General features: G+C 60.6%; 1 protein-coding gene across 5 annotated transcripts; it reads right to left on the bottom strand.

Annotated features, from left to right (window-relative positions):
• Nucleotides 1-1,141: 1,141 nt before the first annotated feature.
• Nucleotides 1,142-19,125, bottom strand: NEDD4 (NEDD4 E3 ubiquitin protein ligase). Of its 5 annotated transcripts, XM_077318229.1 has the most exons (29): nucleotides 18,968-19,125; nucleotides 16,027-16,100; nucleotides 15,645-15,723; nucleotides 15,463-15,501; nucleotides 15,246-15,299; nucleotides 10,732-10,782; nucleotides 9,973-10,034; nucleotides 9,697-9,799; nucleotides 9,273-9,436; nucleotides 8,740-8,857; nucleotides 8,159-8,305; nucleotides 7,682-7,750; nucleotides 7,129-7,248; nucleotides 6,688-6,885; nucleotides 6,275-6,352; nucleotides 6,072-6,126; nucleotides 5,938-5,996; nucleotides 5,628-5,693; nucleotides 4,920-5,149; nucleotides 4,680-4,801; nucleotides 4,495-4,565; nucleotides 4,304-4,399; nucleotides 4,145-4,218; nucleotides 3,887-3,947; nucleotides 3,451-3,510; nucleotides 3,259-3,366; nucleotides 2,639-2,735; nucleotides 2,303-2,375; nucleotides 1,142-2,187 (listed from the first exon to the last, which is right to left on the bottom strand). In XM_077318229.1, the coding sequence occupies exons 1-29, from the start codon at nucleotides 19,025-19,027 to the stop codon at nucleotides 2,085-2,087; spliced, it is 2,691 nt and encodes an 896-aa protein (XP_077174344.1). In that variant the 5' UTR covers nucleotides 19,028-19,125; the 3' UTR covers nucleotides 1,142-2,084. The 5 variants fall into 5 exon arrangements, with proteins under 5 accessions (XP_077174344.1, XP_077174343.1, XP_077174345.1 ...); XM_077318228.1 differs by lacking the exon at nucleotides 15,645-15,723; XM_077318230.1 differs by lacking the exons at nucleotides 10,732-10,782; nucleotides 15,246-15,299; nucleotides 15,463-15,501; nucleotides 15,645-15,723.
• Nucleotides 19,126-19,351: the final 226 nt, after the last annotated feature.

Below are 19,351 nucleotides of genomic sequence, written 5' to 3' on the forward strand. Positions count from 1 at the left end.
CGCCCCGCCCCTCGGCCCGGCCGGACAGCCGCAGCGCGCATGGACCCCGGCCCTCCCTGGACGCGCCTCTCACTCTCTCTCGGGCGGCTCCTTCCCCGGCCGCGCGGGGGCGCTCTCTCGCCCTCTCCGCCTCTCGGCGCTGGGGTTCCTCGGGCAGCCCGCCCCGGCCGACCTCGCAGGGTTGTTGGAGAGCGGCGCACGGGATGATGGACGGGGCAACCAAGGCTCTTGGGGGGAAACTCGCGGGGAAACGCGTGGAAGGCCCCCCCCCAATCCCTTTGGGGCAGAGAAACACCGTTTTCTCTTTAGAAGGGAAGTGCTGAAGTTTCAACCTGACTAGGAAGACTGTCATTCAAACCAATCCACGGCATTCCAAAATGCGTCCCTTGTTGAGACCGACGATGTTCTTTGAAAGGGCGGTGAGTGGGCTCCCCCGGGTGACCTGCCCACCTCCGCAGGGCCACGGGGTGCCCCCGCCACCTATTCTGCATGGACAGTTCACCTTGTTTCTCTGGCGCTCAGCCTGCCACCCCTGGCCTGGGCCACCGGGCGTGTGTGCAGCGCCTCCCCTGCCGGCCAGGAAGGGTGCCAAGGTGCCCCTCCGCCTCCAAGACCCACGGCAAGAGCTCTTGCCTGCCCCCCGCTGGCCGGCTGCGGGGACCACACGGGCGTGAAGAAAACAAGGCTCACGCCAAGTCAAATAGAGTTTACCTGACAGTTGCGGCTGCTTGAGGAGTTAGGCTGGAGCCTGGCCAACCGTTACCTTCACTTCCATATCCAGGGAGCGGCCGAGGTTTCCTGCACAAGACCTCCCCGCGTGGAAGCTCCTGAATTGCTCAGACATCCTGCTCACACGCCCCCCCCCCCTCACTCAGAAGCCACCAGGAGACGAGGCAGGTCCCTTGCGGGGCCACCACTGCCCACGCCCTGCACGCCAGACCTGCCAGGCTGGCCCTCCCCCTGCCTCCAGACCAGGGTGCTGAGAGCAGCTGCAGGAGCAGGTGGGAAGGACGCACCGGAGGCCGCCTTAGAAGGTGCCACTTCTCAGCACTCATGACCGTCAGAGCCAAACACCCCATATCCCTGTCCTGACCCACAAGTGCATAAACGGATCAAGAAACTGCACATCACTGACAAGCACTTTGGTTTCCCCGTGTTTTTATTTGGTTTCTAGGCCAAACACTGACAAAAGGGGACAGAAAAGCAGGATGGGACGTTAAGAAAGTCCAGGGCCAAGTGGAGCCCCCCCAGATCTGCCCACCCAATTTGGCCCAGAGAACCATGTGGACACGCCCATGCAGTGAGGGTGCTCCCCTGCAGGAAGGGGCCCGCCAAGACCATCTTGCCGCCCTGGGACTCCAGGGGGGTTCAGCAAGAGGAAGCGGGAACTGAAAAGGCCATGCCCGTTAGGCCCTTTATCAAAATAGAGGCTACCAAAAATTCACAAGTCCAATATAAATTGAAACAGGTTTCAAAATAATCTCATCCAAGTCCATACTCTCTTTCATCTGAAAAATTAAACCTCTCAAATAGAAACGTGAACATGGAAGGCAGCCAGGTGGGCCCGCAGGTAAGCTTTTCTGCACAGCCAACCAAGCTGGGAAATAGGGCAGGGCCCTCCCTGGGGCTGGTGCAGAAGGCAGACTGGGCCCCAGGTGCTCCTCCACCCCTGCTTGCCTCGCATCCCACCCTCACAGGCTGGACACCTCTGGCAACGGAGACCACTGGCAGGAGGAGGTGAGGCCCGCCAGGCCGACCGGAGGGAGGAACCCCAAGCTACCCAGGGGCCTTTCCCTGAAAATGCAATAAAGTGCTTTGGAAGAAGGTCTGACGGAAAGACCCTGAGCACAAGAGGAGAGCCCTCATGCCGACCAGCCGCAGCCGAGAGGCACACACTCCCCCCCCCCCCCGCCCGACTCCCGGGTTCTTCTCCCCCAAAGAGCAGGTAGGGTCCAAGGGGATGGCGGCCGTGCCAGCGTGTCCCCGGCACCATGGCTGGAGGTGGCGGAAGGGAGGTGCCTAACAGTCCCACACAAGACGTTCAGACAGCGCCGGGAAGAGGTGGCCAGGCTGCTGAGGGGGGCTCAGTCCACCCCGTCAAACCCCTGCGCGTTTTCAATGGCCACGTGCAGCTTGTCCCAGAGCTCTTCGAAGGACTCGTAGGGGGGCAGATCCAAGCGGTTGAAACTGAGGGGGAAAGAGAAGCCCCCCGTTAATGGCTGGAGGAGACACGCAGGGGGGGGGGGAGGCAGGCAGGCGGCTTCTCCAGAAGGCTCCCTCCCTCCCTCCCTCCCCCACTCACCACGTGTGGGCCCTTGGCAGTTTGTCGGGGCTGCCCCAGTGCTCGATGGTGAACAGCTGTGGTCCGTTGGAGCCTGTGAGGGGGGGGGGGGGACACACCAGTGGTCACTCTCCCAGGCCCCTGGCCGTGGGGCTCCCCAGGGCTGCTGCTGGAGCCCTCTGGGACTTGGCTGCCCCAAATGATTTAACGTCTCCTCAGAGCAGCCAGAGAGAACTGCAACAAGAAGCACTGCTGTGCTGAGGCTGCCCCCAGCCAGGGCATGGAGGGGGGCTGAGCCAGCAGAGGGGTCCACAGGCTCCCCACACCTGAGCATGCTTGCTGCCCCACAACACGTACCGTACAGTTCCGAAAAGCCATTCATGGGTACTCGGGAGGTGCCCGTCACAAACTGGAGGAGTCTGATGCGCTTCTCTGAATCCATCAGCTGCACCCCCTGCAGAGAGCCACAGTCCAGCAGTTGGCTGCTCCCCCTCTCGCCCTCGCCCTCCCGCCCTCCCTCCCCCCAGGAATCTGCCAGAGGCCAAGCTGCCTGTCGCTGGGGAGGAGTGCTCCGCTCCCATCTGCAGGGAGTGACCAGGACGTGCTCCAGGAGGGGCTGCCTGGCACATCAGCACGGCCCCTGGAGGCCACCGTCTGTCTCCTCCTCGCCAGTCTTTCAGAACCAAGTGCCAAATTGTTGGGGGGGGGCTTGGGATCCCCGAGTGGCTTTGGACGGGAGGGTTGTCGGAGTCACGTCGGAGGCACGGCTGTCCCCCAACCGCAGGGCAGCCTTTGCAGCTGGGCCCCCCGGCATGCATGAACCCAATCTGGAGGAGGGCCCCAGCGCTGTAGGGGAGGACTGGAGGCCCTCGTCCTGACCCGAAGCAAGCCAGGCCCTGGCAGCAAGTGCTTGGCCTCCACCCCACCCTGGCCTGCTGCCGGCATCCCCACGCCCAGAGCCGGGGAGGTGAGGGTACCTTCCAAAACCACTGGATCACCACATGATTTGCGCTGTAGCCGTTCTTGTACTTGGTGTGTTCCCTCCAGTCATTCACGTCGACGTCCCCCAGGCCACACATCAGCAGCTGCAAGACAAGGAGGCACACAACACTTCCTTATGCCGCAGGCACAACACCAAGCCACGCTCTGGAAGAAGCGGCAACACTTACCTCCAGTTCGTTTTCATCAAAAATTCGAATAAGGTCTTGCGGAATGAGTTCGAAAAACCCCTAGAAGGCAGAGGATTTTCAGGTCACCAACGGGCCCAGAACATCCTGGGGGCAGGAAGGCACCGAGGGTGGAGAAACTCTGGCCTGAGCATGCCCCGGAGCCCCTTGCCCCAGCAGTGGCTCTGGAAACTACCCTCTAGGGCTGGAGTCGCCTGGCCCCGGGCAAGGAGGAGGGGAGGATCCGGCCACCCTTCCCTCTGGGTCTGGCGGGGCACAAGCAGCAGCAGGGCGGTCGGAGGGAGGCCACCAAGCCCTCTAGAGACACAAATACACTTCCCTATCCCCCCCCCCCATTCTTTGGCTAAGGGAACGGCAGCCACTTGCCCTCTTTCTAGTCCCTGATCCCAAAAGTGTTCTGAGAGGGGCACCTCCCTACCTCCTTGAAGGCGGCCATCTGCCTCTTGATTCTGTTCACAAATCGCCACTGGATCACCAAGCTGTGAGGGGGGGGGGGAGAGTGACAGAGGCCCCCTCAGGAGGAGGAGGAGGAGGGGGCTGCATTCCAGGGTTCCTCCAACCAGGGGTCCCACAGAGAGAGCCCTGCGACAGCAGGGGCAGGGGGGACCCAGTTAAGGGAGCTGAGAGGAGAGGCCCTTCCCCTGGGGGCCTCAGGAGGAAGAAGGTGGGGACTCACTGGATGTATTCGTGTTTGTTTTCATTGGTGACCACCAGATCTGAGCCACCACTTTTCAACTCATGCTGATGAGTCTGAGCAGGGAAAGAGGAAGCATCAGATTTTGGCAGGTCAGGGCGCACATACGCCCCCTCCCCCCCGTGTGGAAGGGAGACCCACCTGCCCAAAACGTTCTTCATCAATGGCGAACCGAAGGTCCAGCTCGGAGGGGTCGTGTTCGAGAATCCACTTCAGAGAACTGTGGTACTCACTGTCCTAGAGGGAGCACGGAAGGCCTGGCCATCACGAGAGACGTAGGGTGGGGGGCAGGGGGGATAGCCCACCACGGGGTCGCAGAGTCTGACACCTACCACGGACTCCATGTCGCAGAGAGTGATGGGCTTTTGAAGCATCATCTTGTAGAACGGACGGATAAAGAAACCTTGGAGAACAGGGCGGGAGTGGGGTTACAAGATGGGGCAGAGCTTCATGGCCATGGGGTTCACCGGCCCCTGCTGCCCCTCCCTCCCTCCATCCCTGCCCAGGAAGCACCAACCATCCAGCAGCTTCCCGTGGTAAACGGCCATCCCTGCCACCCGGCCAATGAACTTGAAGTAGGAAAGGTGGTCTTCGTTGCACAGCCCTGAATTTGGGTTGATCTGCCGGGTATAGTTGTCCCTGCCGGGAGAACACGCAACAAGTCAGCCTGCAGGGACGGGGCCCTCCTTGGCCTCCTGGCTGGGAGGCAGGGCCAGGGACCCCCTCCCCTCCCCCCCCCCCACCGGCTCCTACTTACACAGCTGAATATTCAAAGAGCCCATAGTAGGGGTTAAACATTTCCCGGGAGAGCAGGAAGAACCATTCCCGGGCGACCCCCCCGTAGTCCAGGCCTTTCTCCCCCTCAAATTCGATCCACAGTCTCGCCTTCAGGCACTCTGCTTTCTTCACCGACACAATCCTGCGGTAGGAATCCTCTAGGACGTGGCTCCGGTGAAGCTTCAGGTCGAACTTATTGGGAATCTCCGTCTGCGGAAGGACAGAGCCTCCAGGTGGGGCTCCTGCCAAGGCTGCTGGGGCTCCAGGGGGGATGCCCAAGGGGGGAGCAGGCCAAGTTCCTGGCCCGGCTACAGAAGGGGTAGAGTGGCCTGAGGGCCGGGGGGGGGGGCTCTCTGCAGCACCTTCCCTCCCGGTCAGCATCTGGGTGGCTGGGCTGACTCCCCCAGGAAATCCAAGTGCGGGGCCCGGGGAACTGTGAGGAGGAGGCGATTCCAGCGCCACGAGGATGGAGCCGGCATCTCTCCGCAAGGCCGAGGGGTCGGGGGGGGGAGGTAGGGAAAGAGTGTGTGTGTGGGGGGGGGGGAACTCCTCATGAAGGTCTCGTGGCTTGAGGCCTGAGCAAGGGGGGGGTGACTTGCCCAGAGACTTCAGAGGGCTCCTGCTGCCACCCAGGATGCAGGGGCACATCCTGCCCCACCTCCCTGCCGTGTCTCAGGGAAACACTCACTGGCTTCTTGAGCTTCTTCCTGAAGAACTCGTACTTCCGTTTGTAATCTCTGGAGTAAGGCACAGCCTTGGAAGGAAGGAAGGAAGAGGAGGAAGCCGCAGGTGAGGAGTCTGACACCAGAGCTTGGGGGAGAGCGGGGGGGGGGGGGGCGTCCTTCCCTCTCTGAACTGCCATCCTCAGGCACCAACTTCCCAACTAGGTAAAGATCGTTCAGGAGGAGATTCCCCCAAATGGACGGGGTGTGTGCAGATGTGGCCACCTCCAGGGTTCACCCTCACAGTCCCCCCCCCCCCAAAGGAAGCCATCTTACTGGTCTCGCTGTGGCGACATCCTGGAGACGAGGATCTTCCCACTGAGTTTTCTTTGTGTCTGCAAAAGACAGAGGTCTGCCTGAGTCCCAAGAAGCCTGTGCCGTCCAACGGGGTGGGGGTCGTCCCTACGTACTGTGGTTGATGAAGAAGGTCCTTCCGTCCGTGTGAGTCCTCTCCTCCCAGCCGGGCTGCAGAAGAAAGCAAGAGCCAAGAATAAGCCTCTCAAACTCTCTGCCTGCCCCAGGCCAAGGCCCAAGGTTTCGAAGACCTTGCTTCTGAAGTCACCGGGTCATGGGGGAGCCTGGCTCAGCTCAAGAACCCATGGCCAGGGCTCACCGGTAAAGGACCCTGTTCCCCAGGATCCAAGGATGTCTTTCTTCTCACAGGAGGTGGAGCTTTCTGCCGGGGATCCTCCTGGGGTGAGGGGGGGGAGGCAAAGAAAAAGCTGGCATGGTCTTCAAATTTCTACTTCAGTCAAGGCGATGTCAGCCTGGCCCCCACCCCTAGGTCATCCCTGCTGGACGGTATGAATTTCAACTACTGCTGCACCAAACGAAGCCATCCCTCTCCTGCTCAAGGGAGGAGGAGGAGGAGGAGGAGGGCCCTCGAAGGAGAGGGCTTAGCCCAGAGCCACCGCAAGGCCCTCCTGGCTCTCAGCATTCCCCCAGCAAGGAGCCTCTGGTGCAGCATGCTTGTACCCTCACCTCCCTCCCTCCCAGCTTCTAAACCTCCGCCAGAAAGCCACCCACCCAGGTGGTGGTCTTGGTGTTGTGATCAATGAAGAAAGGTCTCCCGCTGGGTGCATTTCGGACCTCCCAGCCTTTGGGGAGAGGCCCTGGGTCCCCAGTCACAAGAGGCCGGGGCTGCTGGGCCGAGTCCTGCGGTGCTGCCAGCTGCCCCAGGGAAGGACTTGCAGCGAGGGCCGCGGGGCTCCCCTCTGCTCCGGCCTGCCAAGAATTCAAGAGAGACAGGCGTCCTCAAGGGATGTGGACCCACCCAGGCACTGCCAGCAGGACCTCTGCCCAACCACACCCTGATTTGGAGGGCCGCAACGAAGACCACGAAGACAGCCCCCCCCCAACCGATGGGCAGTGCTGCTCCTCCACCTCCTCCCTCCTTCCGAGCCCACCCAGGCAGCCCTGTGCCAGGGGCCCTTCGCAGCCGCTGCCCACTCGGCTGGTCCCGGCTACCTGCACCGCTGGCCTCTGCCACGTGGTCCTCTGGGAATTGTGGTCGATGTAGTAAGGCCGCCCCTTGTCATCCGTCCGGACTTCCCAGCCAGGAGGCAGCCCGGCTGAAGTGGGCAGTAACTGCAGGGGAGGGAGAGGGAATGCACCAAGCCCCCTCGGCCAAGGAGAGGGATGGATCTCCCCCCCCCCAACCACCACCACCAGCGCAAAAGGCAAGGACTCAACCATGCTCGTGAAGGACAGGTGAGGGCATGAAGGCCCACAAGGAGGCTGCACATGAGACAGACACCCCCCAGCCCCCCAGGAACGCTCAAAGGCCAGGAATAATCCTCGGCAGCGGCTGTGGAGGGGGGGTGGGGGCTGGCATCCCTGAGCGGGTCCTGGGAGGAACCTGGCCTTGGAGTCCCTGGCCCAGGTCGAGCCAAGAAATGCTCTGCACACCAGCCCTGCCTCCCCCAGCCCTCCGGACTGCGGCCCGGCCCCTCCTCTGAGGCCTCTCCCACAGTACCCCTCCTGGACCACTCGGGCTGCAGGGAGGCAGAGAAGCACTCACCACAGGGACCACAGGCTGCTCCTCCTGGCTGTCCGCTGGAAGGCCACCGTTGCTTCTGCTGGCATCGCTCTTGAAGGAGGAAGGGAAGAGGTCATCCCAAGAAGAAGAAGAAGAAGAAGAAAAGTTGGTTTTTATAGGCTGCTTTTCTCTATCCGAAGGAATCTCAAAGCAGCTTACAGTCACCTTTCCCTTTCCTCTCCCCACAAAAGACACCCTGTGAGGGAGGGGAGGCTGAGAGAGCCCTGAGATTACTGCTCTATCAGTGCCGTGGCAAGCCCAAAGTCACCCAGCTGCCTGCATGTGAGGGAGCGGGGAATCGGACTCAGCTTGCCAGACTCGAAATCCATGTTCCTAACCGACCCCGCCCCCCCCGCCCAGCCACAGAGGCAGGAGGGCAGCAGGCCCCGCTCCCACTGCAGGCTCCAAGGGCCTTTGCCCAAACCTGCATGGGGGCCCCCTCCTGAAGCTCACACTCACGGGGCAGGGGGGCACAGGGGTCCGCTGAGTGCCCAGGTCTTCCGTCACCAGGGGCGCCTGAGCCTCCATGTGGCCCCGCAGGACGCCTGCCCCAGGGCCCTGGTTGCTGTAGAGAGTGGCTTCGTCTTCTGTGATTATTTCCCAGCTCTAAGGAGGGGGGAGGGACACGGCAAGCAGGCAAAACCCTTGTAAGATGGGGCAGACAAGGCTCCCTTCCACTGCAGTTTGCCCCGGAGCCCCTCCCCTCCTCACCCAAGGGACACCCTCTCATGGCCAGAAGCCTCTCCCGGCCCATCTCTTCCAACTGCCCACAAACCCTTTACTGATGTGGTCATTGACCAGTAAGATTCCAGCTCAACATAAGCATTGGGTTCTTCCAACTGTCCAAAGGCAGCAGGACTCAGAGGGCCTCGGATCAGGGCTCCCACCCTCCATCCCGGCCACGGGGTCCCAAAGGTCTCCTTCCTGCATTCTGCAGGGGGTCGGACTAGATGACGCTGGAGGACCCCTCCAACTTTATGACTCTATGAGGGGCCATCCCCCCCCTTCTCTCCACCCCTGCCAGGAAGGCCGGTTCCTACCTCGGGGGAGTCACTGTTGTCCAAGCTCTCGGTCTCCTCTGTGATCTGGTGCCGGTGGGCAAAGGCATGCTCCGCTTCCAGCTGGCTCCTGTCGCCCTCCACAGCAGGTCTGCCATCCCTTCACCAAGAAGAGGGTTAGGGCGCTCACTGTCCTCCTGCCCTCTGGCAGCTGCCTGCTGGGGATGCTCTGAGATGCAGCACAAAGCCAACCCCTGCTTGGCTCCCCTGGTAAGTTCAGCATCAGGCAAGGGGGTGGGAGGAAGTGCCAGGCACGCAGGATGCTGAATCCACCCTCCTCCCTCAGGCCTGTGTGCAAGACTCGCACACAAGCCCCCCAAAACTGCCAGCCAAGCCCATCGGCCACAATCATCAGCCCCCAGGGCTGTCCCAAGAAACCAGCAGGAATTGTTCCTTTGAGCTCCCAGAGCACCAGGGCAGGAATGAAACTCCTCCCACCCAAAAGGAGAGTCTCCCCCCCCACCCCCACCCCCCCAAAAAAGCCCTTTTTGCCTTCCGAGGGTGCAAAGCCTTACTGGGGAGTCGGCCTCTCCCACTGCGTCCTCCGGGAGCTGTGGTTGACATAGTAAGTCCGTCCGAGGAGGTCCTGCCTCTCTTCCCAGCCCAGAGGGAGAGACACCTCTGGCTCCCGGAGCTGCTGGCAAGAGGCTTCCGGTTGGTCCAGGATAACCCAGCCAGGCTGCAACGGCAAGCGCAGAGTCTGGCTCCAGCTCCCTCTCAGCCATGCCGCTGACCCCGGCCAGACAACCCCCACAGACCAGATCCAGACACCCCCCCCCTTTCAGGGAGATGGCCCAGCAGGTTCCAAAGCAGACCAAGGGCATCTCACCAACACCATCGCCAGCTGGGGAGGGGGGGGGGACCCAGCCTCCTTGCCCCTCCACCAAGGGTTCCTTCCCTGTGCCATCAGCCAGGCCCAGCATGGCCCCCGGGGCTCACCTCCAGCTCTTCTGCCTGCTCCGTGCCGTCTTCTTCCGCACCCTGGCTCCGAGGCAAGTACGTCATTTTGAGCCTGAGGAAACCTTTCACGCGGGATTTGTGGCTACGGGAGAGAGAGCCATGGCAGCGGCACAATTAAACCACCCCGGAAGGTGAGGGCCCCCACAAAGCTTCCGCTCCCACCCCTGGCTCCAACCCAGCCTCTATGGCCCTCCTGCCCCCAAGGCCCCCAGGCAGCAGAAGAGGGAGGGACATGAGCATTTCCTAAGGACTGACCTCCGTGGATGAAGAACAAAATCCTTAAATGTGTACGGCCTCTCGGTAGCCGGGTTCTCTGTCTGGAATGAAACAGCAGCTCTCGGTCACTCCCCACCTCAGCCCCGCCCTCGACCAAGCCCCAGCCTTGCCGCTTGCAAAAGCCCCACTGGGATGGCGTGCCCCCCGCCTCCTCCTCCCCCCAAACATCCCCGCGGTAGCAGCCATGCAGGCAAAGGGCCGGCGAACCAGAGCTCAGGTGCTGCACACAACCCCAGGCAAAGGGGATCTGCAAAGATCAGCTGTTCAGTGTGGGCCCCCCCCGCCTCCCTCAACCCTCCCACGAAGCAGCAGAAGGGGAAGGGATGTGCAAGGAGCACCACGCCTACCCTGCCCAGTGTTTATGGAGTGGCTACTGGCCAGCAGCAGGGAGAAGAGGCATGGAGAAGAACTGGGACCTTTTCAGACTTGCCCCATCTGAGCCAGAAAACTGTGCTTTGGACTGCTTCAGACTTGGCCTGAATTGACTCGGGCCAGATCCATAACGCTCCCAACCTCCTTCCTGCGCATACACCTACTTGGGCACAGCGGCCCTTGCTGGCCTGCTTCAAAAGAGCCATGAGCCCAGGAGTCCCAGGCCACCTCCGCTGCCCCCTGCAGCCCCAATCAATGCCGGTCCCCCAGAACATGTCCCCTACTGGCCCCACTCCCCAGGACAGGAGGTCAGAAGGGCTGAAAGGGGGCAGGGGGCGTTGTCCTTGTTCTGCATTTCATACCCACCAGCAGGTGGCAGAGAGGAATGTCCACCTGACCCAGGAAGTCATCTCTTGTCTGCGGAGAGAGAAGAAACCATGAACGGCAAGAGGCCTGGGAACGATCTCTGCTCCCGAGGAGGCCTCCGGGCCAGGAGCACCCTTCTCTCTCTCTCGCCCCCTCCCCATTGGGACCCTTGCTTGGGAACATGACTGCACAAAGCTGAGTTCGGACCCCCACAGCCCGGCTTTGCAGTGGGTTTGCAAAGCTTAGGACAACGAAGAGGCCAAAACCAGACAGCAGCCGGAGGCAAGGAGCACACAGTACCTGAGGACCTCACAGACCCTCACCGCCCCTTTTGCCTGAAACCGGAGCACGGGCCTGACTGCAAGACAGCTCGGGACAGGCAGCTGACCTCCTGAAACGCGACTCCCCCACAGCCGGCCCAGAGGAGAGACACACACACAAGGGCCAGACTAAGTGGAGCCAAGCGAGTATTTCCAGGGTGGTTAATTTTAAACTGAATCACAACTCAGAACTATAATTAGGTGGCGTGGGAATTTCTGACAGAAGCAGCAAGGAAGAGGCTCTCTTTGCAAAGCCATCCAGGGGACTTCCTTCCGCCAGGTGCTCAGCTCTGGCCTCTCTGCCTGACCTGGAAGCCACTGATCAATAGTCAGACACCTCCAAGAGAGCCAAGGCATGCCCTGAAGGTGCCCCAAAGGGCTTCTCCTGCCCCCGGACCCCTGAAGGAGCAGCGGCACTCTCCTTGCAAGATGGGGGCTGTTCGCACAGGGACATGACACCCCTCATGTGAAAATGCAGCCAGGCAGCCTGGAAAGCTTCCAGCTGGGCCAAACCGGAACACCCCACAGCCTCAGGGAAACCCATCTTGATTTGGGTGCCCCTAAGAGGGCGCATCCCCGGTCTCCAGCACCAGCCCTCTCAGTGTCTCAAGCTCTTCCTGGGCCAACTGTGGCAGGCACAATGCACACCTCCCCCAAGCCCTACAACAGACAGGTCAACAGAAAGAGCGCAGAGGACTTGCTTGCCAGTCAAACCACAGAGCCAGGTGTTGTCGTCCCCCCCCCCCCCGCACAAGCCTTCTCCCGGGAGCCTGCTCAGGGCCCTGGAGGGCAGCACCGGAGGGAGGTGGTGCTAGGCAGAGCTGTGGCCAAATGGTCTTCAAAAGGCTCCCCGTTAGCTCCCTGCTCTCTGTTGGCACCCCAGAACCCCCCCCCCTGCAGATCGCTCCAGAAGGCCAGCGCCCCACCAGTTCCTGCTTCCCCGTCGGCTCAGTCCCTCTGCCCCTGCCCTCTGCAGGCCCCAGAGATAGCGAGCGCCTTCTTCCTGGGAGCAGACGGCCCCTCGGTGAGGCTCAGCGCTGCACGCCTGGGAGAAGCAGAAGCAGAAGCCGGCAGTGCCCCCACAGATGGCCAAGGGGGGCTGCCCATCTCCCACTCTTCTGCTTGGCCCCTGCCACCGGCACACAAGAGGGGGAGCCTCCCAGAAGACACTCACCTCGAGAGGCTGCCTCAAGGCATTGCAACCGCAGCAGGCCTTCCCGGGTGACCTTCTCTCGGCCGCCCCCTCTCTCTCGGAGCCCAGCTGGATGTGCAGGCGGGAGGATCCGGCCTCGGAGCTATAGTGCAGGTGGGCCAGGGGGGAACCCATGGACAGGCTCCTTTGCAGGCCGGGGGGGGCCCTGCTCCTGCGGCTGCCTGGGCTTCTCCCCCAGCCGGCCCCCTCCTCCACGCGCGAGGGCCAAGAAGCCGGGCTGCTGCATGCAGGGCCAACGGGAGGGGAAGGAGCTGCGTCCGGCATTCCATGGGAAAAGTGGAAGGAGATGCGAGCACCTCCTGTGGGGGGGGTGCCCTCTGGGGTGGCGGGGGAGGGTCTCTCCGCCCAGGAGGCACTCCTGCTCATCTGCCTGGCCCCCCTCATGTCATCGGGAGCCCCCGCGCTGCGGGAGAGCTGAAGGGTGTGGACGGTGGTCGAGAGGGACCCCGTGGCCCCCGCTCCATCTTCACGTGGCGCTTGGCCATCTTCAGGAGGCCGCCTGCTGGGCGGAGGAGATGTCGGAGGGGTACCTGAAGGGCTCCTGGGGAAAATCACGAGGGAGGAACAGCGCCGCAGGGGGACCGGCCCCTCTTGCTTCCCTTCCTGTGGCTTGGCTGGCCTCCCCCTACCTGTTGGGCCCAAAATGTCTTCGCTCGGCAGCCCCCGGGTACTTCTGCCCAGCGTGAGGCCAGATCTGCCGCCAGCAGAGCCACAGACTGGGGTGGCCGGAAGAGAGAAGGGGCAGCTGCCCCCCCCCCCCGCTGCAGTCGCTGATGACCCCACTGGTGTAGGAGCCCCCGTCACTGGATCCGCACTCGCTCCCAGCACTGCTGCAGGTGCCGGCGTCGCTGCCTGCAGCCCCGCTGAAGGCGTCTTGAGGCAGTGGGTCCGAGGGACTCCCCATCTCCTGCCGGCCCCTACGGGCCCCTTTGGCCCTGGTGCCGGCCAAGGAAGGCGGGTCTTCAGGAGAGGCAGGCTGCGCAGATCCACGGCCTCGTGATGGCTGCAAGGAAATCTTCAGCGAGGCGCTCTTCCTTGGATTTTGGGACCAACCTGTCTGCGAATGGACTTCCTCCTGCCTTTCCCCCCACAAGGGATTTCGCTTGGGATCCAGCTTGAGTTGCACAGAGCCAGGGACAGGCCGGTAGATGTCCTCAGAATCCAAGCCAGCTCCTAGGCTTGCGGGCGACGGATCAGTGCGACTTCTTTGGGCTACAAAACGCAGTCTCAGCCGCTGAGCCATTTGTCCTCATGTCCACAGATTTCCTCAGAAAGTGACCAGCGGCAGACCCCAATCTGCCTCTGGCCGCTCTGCAGCGTGTCCGAGGGAGGCAACAGAAAACCCCCGGAGGCTTCCTGGAATCAGCCGGTCATTCCTGCCCGCTTCTCTCTCCCCTCCCCCTTTCTGCTCTGCCCGCAGGCCAGAACGTCTTCTTCGCTTACCAGGCACTTCATCTCCGGTGCCCTTTAAAGCTCCTCTCAGCACCACCCTCAGCCTGGCTGGCAGACCGCGCTGACTCGCGTCGGGCTGTGACACAGAGAGTGCACGCCAAAGCAGTTTGCCTCACGGCGGCGGCAGCTGAACCCGGGCCTCTGCTTCCTTAATACTTTGAGTGTCATGGGAAGTTCGCAGGAATCGAGTTCCACGCACGACCAAAACTGGAGCAATTGTGCCAGGAATCTGGGCGGGTGTCTGGCAGGCCAATCCAAGAGCAAGGAGCTTCAGCTACAGATCCTCTTGAAAGAGATCCACTGGGAATGTCGCTCTTCTCCTCTGCCGAGGTGGACAAGCAGACTAAGCAGAAGAGCCGCCTCCCACTCCCTGCCGGCACACTTGGAAAGGGCTGCCTCTTGCCTCGGGCTTCCTTCCGCCCACACCTCTGCAGCCGCCTTCACTCCCACAGACAACAGGAACAGTCTGGCGAGGGGAGAGGCATGCTGGGGAGGCTGAGCTTCCAGGGAGGACTCTCGCCTTGTTGCAGCAGGAAGGCTGGGGGTGGTGGCTGACAGGCTGACAGGCAGAGGTATCACAGTGAGCACGCTGCCCTTGGAATCCGCACACAGCAACAGAGTCCTTTATGGTTCCAGCCTGGGGCCAAACCCAACCATTCCTCTCACGGCATTAGAGAATAATTTGCTCTCTGAAGCAGAGCAGGAAAAGATGTCATGGCTCTGGGGCCCAGGACAGAAATCCAAAATGGGGCTGCCTTTGCCAACCCTTTGCTCCACATGAGAAGGGCGGGAGCCCTCCCTAGATGCCGGCTGCCCCAGCCTTGGACAGGCACCACACACACACACACACACACACACTGCTGCCAAGATGACCGGCCCAGCGGCCAGAGCCCCCTCCCCCAAGCATGGGGCCTGGAGCAGCTGCCGCTCTTGCCCATTGGCTCAGGCCACCTCTGGACAGCTGCCAGTCTGGCAGGGCATTTTAGCGTTTCCCTGGAAGGGCGCAGCGCCACTTTCTGCTCTCTCCTGACACCTGGTGGCGCTTCTGAAGAAGCAGACCACAGAGTCCCATCTCTGCCAGTACAACGTTGGAACAGGCACACCAGGTGGACGTGTAGCATGCCTGAACCCAGCTATACGAAAGCCCCCATGTCACATACTCTGAGAAGGAATGGCCATCAATGCCTCCCCGTCCATGAGCCATGCCTCTGAGCCCAGGGACAGGCAGTCTGACTGTCCCCTGAAACAGGAAGGAAAGCAAGCCCCCCCCCTCAAAGATTCACAGTCTGACACTTGGCCTAAGACAGCCAGCCGGGCAAACAAAGGCTCTACCACTAAGCCCCCCTGCCTTTTCTCTTTGAAAGCCGGCTGCTGGACTGGGGAGGGAGGGCAGGGAATCAGGCTCTGGCGAGAGAAAAGTCAGGACCGCTTCAGAGCCTGCGGCTTCCCAGAGGCACCCAACAACCAGGCCAAGCCCAAAGAAGAAGCTCAAACTTCGTTAGCAGCACAAAAGACATGCAAAGACCTACCAAACGGTTCTCATCAAACACTTCCAGAAGGAATCGGTGCCTCTGAGGGCTGACCTAGGAGAAGCCATGGAAATCACGGGTGAGCTGACTGGGCAGGCAAGGGAGAAACAGCTATGAGTGAAGCCGTCTCACACGCTGCACAGGTTAAGGCGGCAGGAATCTCAACCGGAGGACAAGAGCCCCCTTTACTGTCTTAGTATGAAATAAAGCCACTTACTCTGAAGAAAAATTCTTCATTCCACTTTGGATCCAAGGTCTAAAAGCAAGAGAGAGCAAACTATAATGCAGAACACGGAGCTGCTCTTTGCGGCCAAATGGCCCACTTTGTCTCTTCTCTGGGCTTGGCCAGCAGCCACATGTAGCTTTTGAGTCACAGGCTGGCCTCAGGAAAAGCCTCACCTTTCTCACTGTCCTCGTGTGAGCAGTGGCCAGGATGCCATGCGTTGGCTCGTATACTGTCACTTTCACGTACGGATCACTATGAAAAGGTGGAAAAGCAGACACAGGGAGACTGGCTCACCAGCCTCTCGGGCACGGGGCTGTTCAGCGCCCACACGGAGGAGCCTCCAGCCAAGCACTGTCTCAAATGGGACACGTCTGAGGCCAGACAGTTCATTTCACCTCCAAGAGGGGGTGAGTAATTAAGCTCGACTCCCCACTGGACTCGCGGGTTGCCATGCTGAAGGGGAGAGGCGAAGCAGCAGGACTCTGAATCAGGTCCATGGGTGGGTCTTTAGAGGGAAGGTGGCATGGCTACCGCACACAAAACAGGCGAACTTACCTCGTTCCCAGGATGTCCTTCTTGGCTAGGTCTATTCCAGCGATGATCTTCAGCCGTACAATCCGTGCACCTCCCTGAAACACAAGCGGAGCAGCCGGTGAGCCGACAGTGCAGCGGCCGTGTAGATTTGGCAAGCAACGGGGGGGGGGGGGGGGGCTTGTGAGGTGAGCCTGCAAAAGAAGTCCTTTACTTTGAAATTACACTCAACCAAAGGCAAAGGCCTCCTGAACTTGGGGAAAGACTTCCTATGGCATAAGCAGGCTTCCGGTGCCAATGACATCAGGCATCAGGGATCGTGTCCTGTTTCCCGGGCCTTCAGGCAGATCCATTTCAGGTGGGTCCCCAGGTTGGTCTGAAGCAGCAGAACGCTTGACTCGAGGGGCACCTTGAAGAACAACAGAGCTCTCTCCTTGGACATGTGCTTGCAAGCAAAAGCTTGTGTCTCGAAGAAAACTTGGCTGGTCTTAAATGTGTCCCTGGACTCACACCCAAGGTTCAGTTCGCATCTCTTCTGTGCAAGTTTGGAGGGCAAAGCACCCAGAATCACACTGGCAAACAATGGTGAGACAAATTGATAGTCAAGCGCTCAAGCCGTTTTCCTGAATACGTGATTAAAAGGCAAACAAAAGCAATTCCACATGGCAGATGTTGATGCCAAGGACACACACACACACACCACAAGCTAAGCTCTCAAAGGCTTGACAGGGCTGGTTTCTTCCCATTGGTCCCTTTAACCGAGAAATGTTTCATGTCTGAGTGTGAGAGGAAATTTCCAAACGCCCCAGCCGCTCATTCAGGGAGTCCTTCAACATGACAGCAGAGAAAGCCCTTGTGGGTGGATCCTCCAGGGAAGGACAGCCACACTGGCTTCTCTCCCAGGCAGGAAACCTGGCGCAGCTGACCCCCGTCCCACACTCCTGCCAACCATGAAATCAGGCTGTGCCAAGAGTGGGAGGGGCAGACTTCATGTGCCACACGCTGTGGCATCCTCCCATGAGATCCAATCCAATCCCGGAAAGCAGCTCTTTGTGCCTGCGCGGATGCTACGGACAGTGGATTATGGCCTGTCCTGCACTAGCCTAGTTTCCTGCTGAGCAGTGCTTGTGGGTGCAGTATGCAAAGGCTTCCACAGAAGCAGGCCCCACTGCGGGCAGCAATGCAAATGAGCTGTCGAGAAGCAACAGCTATATCAGAAATGCTGCCGAGTTGTTGGGTTACGTAACTGCTGGTCTCAGGCAGGGAAAATGGAAGGCCTTTCATTGCAAAATGCACCAAACCAGGAAGCACATCACAGCACACATGGGCTATTATTAGTTCTTCCCCTGCAGCACACTAAGATCTCTGCTTCCTGTGGCGGCGGCGGCAGGGGGAGCGGAGACCTACAGCATCCAGCGCATCGCACGGCACTTCTCAAATGACCCTGAACAGTCCTCCGGAGTGGCAACACACAAATCCCCCAAAGGACAAAGTCCAAAAGGCCTCTTATTAAGAGCGAGGGGGACACTCATGCTAAGCTAAGAGAAAGCGCAATGTCTTCTTCCAGGAGATCCTCCCCCGGAGGCCCTGCACACACTGCTCCTCCCAGGTGGATCAGCTGCCTAACAGCCCCCCCCCCCCAGGACTCACTGCCAATGACTCATGTTGTTAACACCAATTGCCACTTCCCTCCCCTGGAAGGATGACAGCAGCGTGAGATGCTGAAGTGAGTCACCGTGAGGAATGTGCTGTCAACTCTCCCTGGGAAGGAGCACCACACTGCCCACCTGGGGACAAAGAGGCTGCACACAGGGACATGAAGGATGCAGGTCTTTGTGTGGTTCCCACCGACTGGCCCCTAGAATACAGGCCCATGAAGCATGGGCACATTCCCTCTAGGGAGCCCGCGTATCAACACCGGCTGTTCCACCAACATGCTGTATGTGGCAATTCAACTCACAAAATAAACCCAAAGCGTTCTTTGACTCAAAAGAAGAGGGGAGAGGGCAGCTTCTCAGACATCAAATTTATGACAAAGTCCCTGCCACGCCACTGAATTTATGTGCATCATCTTATGTGACAGATATACACATCTGCTTCGCTATAGTGATACATACAAGTACAAGAGTGCATCCATTTTCTTGGGTGTGCACTGCTAGAAAAGTGGGGAGGGTGATATATATAAATAAATAGATCCTGCTTTACATTACTTGAAGGGTTGCCAAAGCAGCTTACAGGCACGTCTCCCTTCCCCTCCCCACAACAAGACACCCTGTGAGGTAGGAAGGCCTGAGAGAGACAGCTCTAAGAGAACTGTGGCTGGCACAATGGGAGAAGTGAGGAATCAAACCCAGTGCTTCAGATCAGACTCTACCACTCTTAACCAGGGCACCATTCTGGTGCTCCACGGAGGTCATGGAAAATGTCCTGTTCTTGCCGGAATGATGTCAGTTCTGCTCGATGGAGAAGGGCAGCCAGTCCTGGGCCCAGAAACATGCCCCTCAGGGCTTGGAAGACTTCACCATTCCGGGAGGAGGAGGAGCTTCCCTGCTACATGGAGGAAGGCCCAAAGAGGCAGGGCCTCCTCCCCAGAGGCATCCTTCCGGCCTGGGGCTATGCATGCACCTTTCGCCTAAAAGCAAAGCAGGGCCTACCTGTCTCTCCCCCCCACACACAAGGGGCCCAGACTAGCGCGCACAGGCGAACCCAAGCCGAGAAGGTGCGCTCAGCCACGGAGCAGGACTGTCTCCTGGGGCAACAAGCTGGCTTGGCTGCCCCTCGGCTAAGGGGAAAGACACGGGGGAGGGGGGGGCTCTCCTGCTCTTCCCCCCCCCCGGCTGGATTCGAACTAGCAGCCGGGCCAGGAGGGACCCGGAGCGGAATGCAGGGGTTGCCAGCCTCCAGACCAGGGCGGGGGAGCTGCCGGGAGGCCTCTCTCCCCCCCCCCCCCCCAGGGCCGCCTCACCTGTCCGTCGCCACCCGGCAGGCCCAGCACCTTCCCCGGCAGCCCGGCGGAGGCGGCCATCGCCCGGCCCGGGAGGGAGAGCAGGAAGCCTCTGCCGACGACGCCGACGCCGCCGCGGCCACCTCACTGACGGACTGACTGACGGGCCCTGACGGCGCTCAGCCACGCCTCCTCCACCCAGGCGTGCGCCTTGGCAGCCAATCGAGGACGCGCGCGCGCCCGGACACCGCCTCCTCATTGGGAGAGCTCTGGCCGACACGCCCCGGCCCGCCTCCTCTCCTGTAAACAAACACAGTCCCGGAGGGAGGAGAAAGAGTCGCCCTTTCTCTATTGGATCGCGTCCCGCCCTGGGTCCGCCTCTCGTCCAGAAGAGCTCACTCATTG

This window comes from Paroedura picta, chromosome 18 (assembly GCF_049243985.1).
Source record: "Paroedura picta isolate Pp20150507F chromosome 18, Ppicta_v3.0, whole genome shotgun sequence".
NCBI lineage: Eukaryota > Metazoa > Chordata > Lepidosauria > Squamata > Gekkonidae > Paroedura > Paroedura picta.

Coding starts and splice junctions, on each gene's coding strand:
- NEDD4 (XM_077318226.1), bottom strand. CDS start 12,648: ATGAGGGGGGCCAGGCAGATGAGCAGGAGTGCCTCCTGGGCGGAGAGA. Junction 6,353..6,687: donor ACACCAAGACCACCACCTGG/GTGGGTGGCTTT, acceptor CCCTCACCCCAG/GAGGATCCCCGGCAGAAAGC. Junction 3,948..4,144: donor AACAAACACGAATACATCCA/GTGAGTCCCCAC, acceptor CCCCCCTCACAG/CTTGGTGATCCAGTGGCGAT.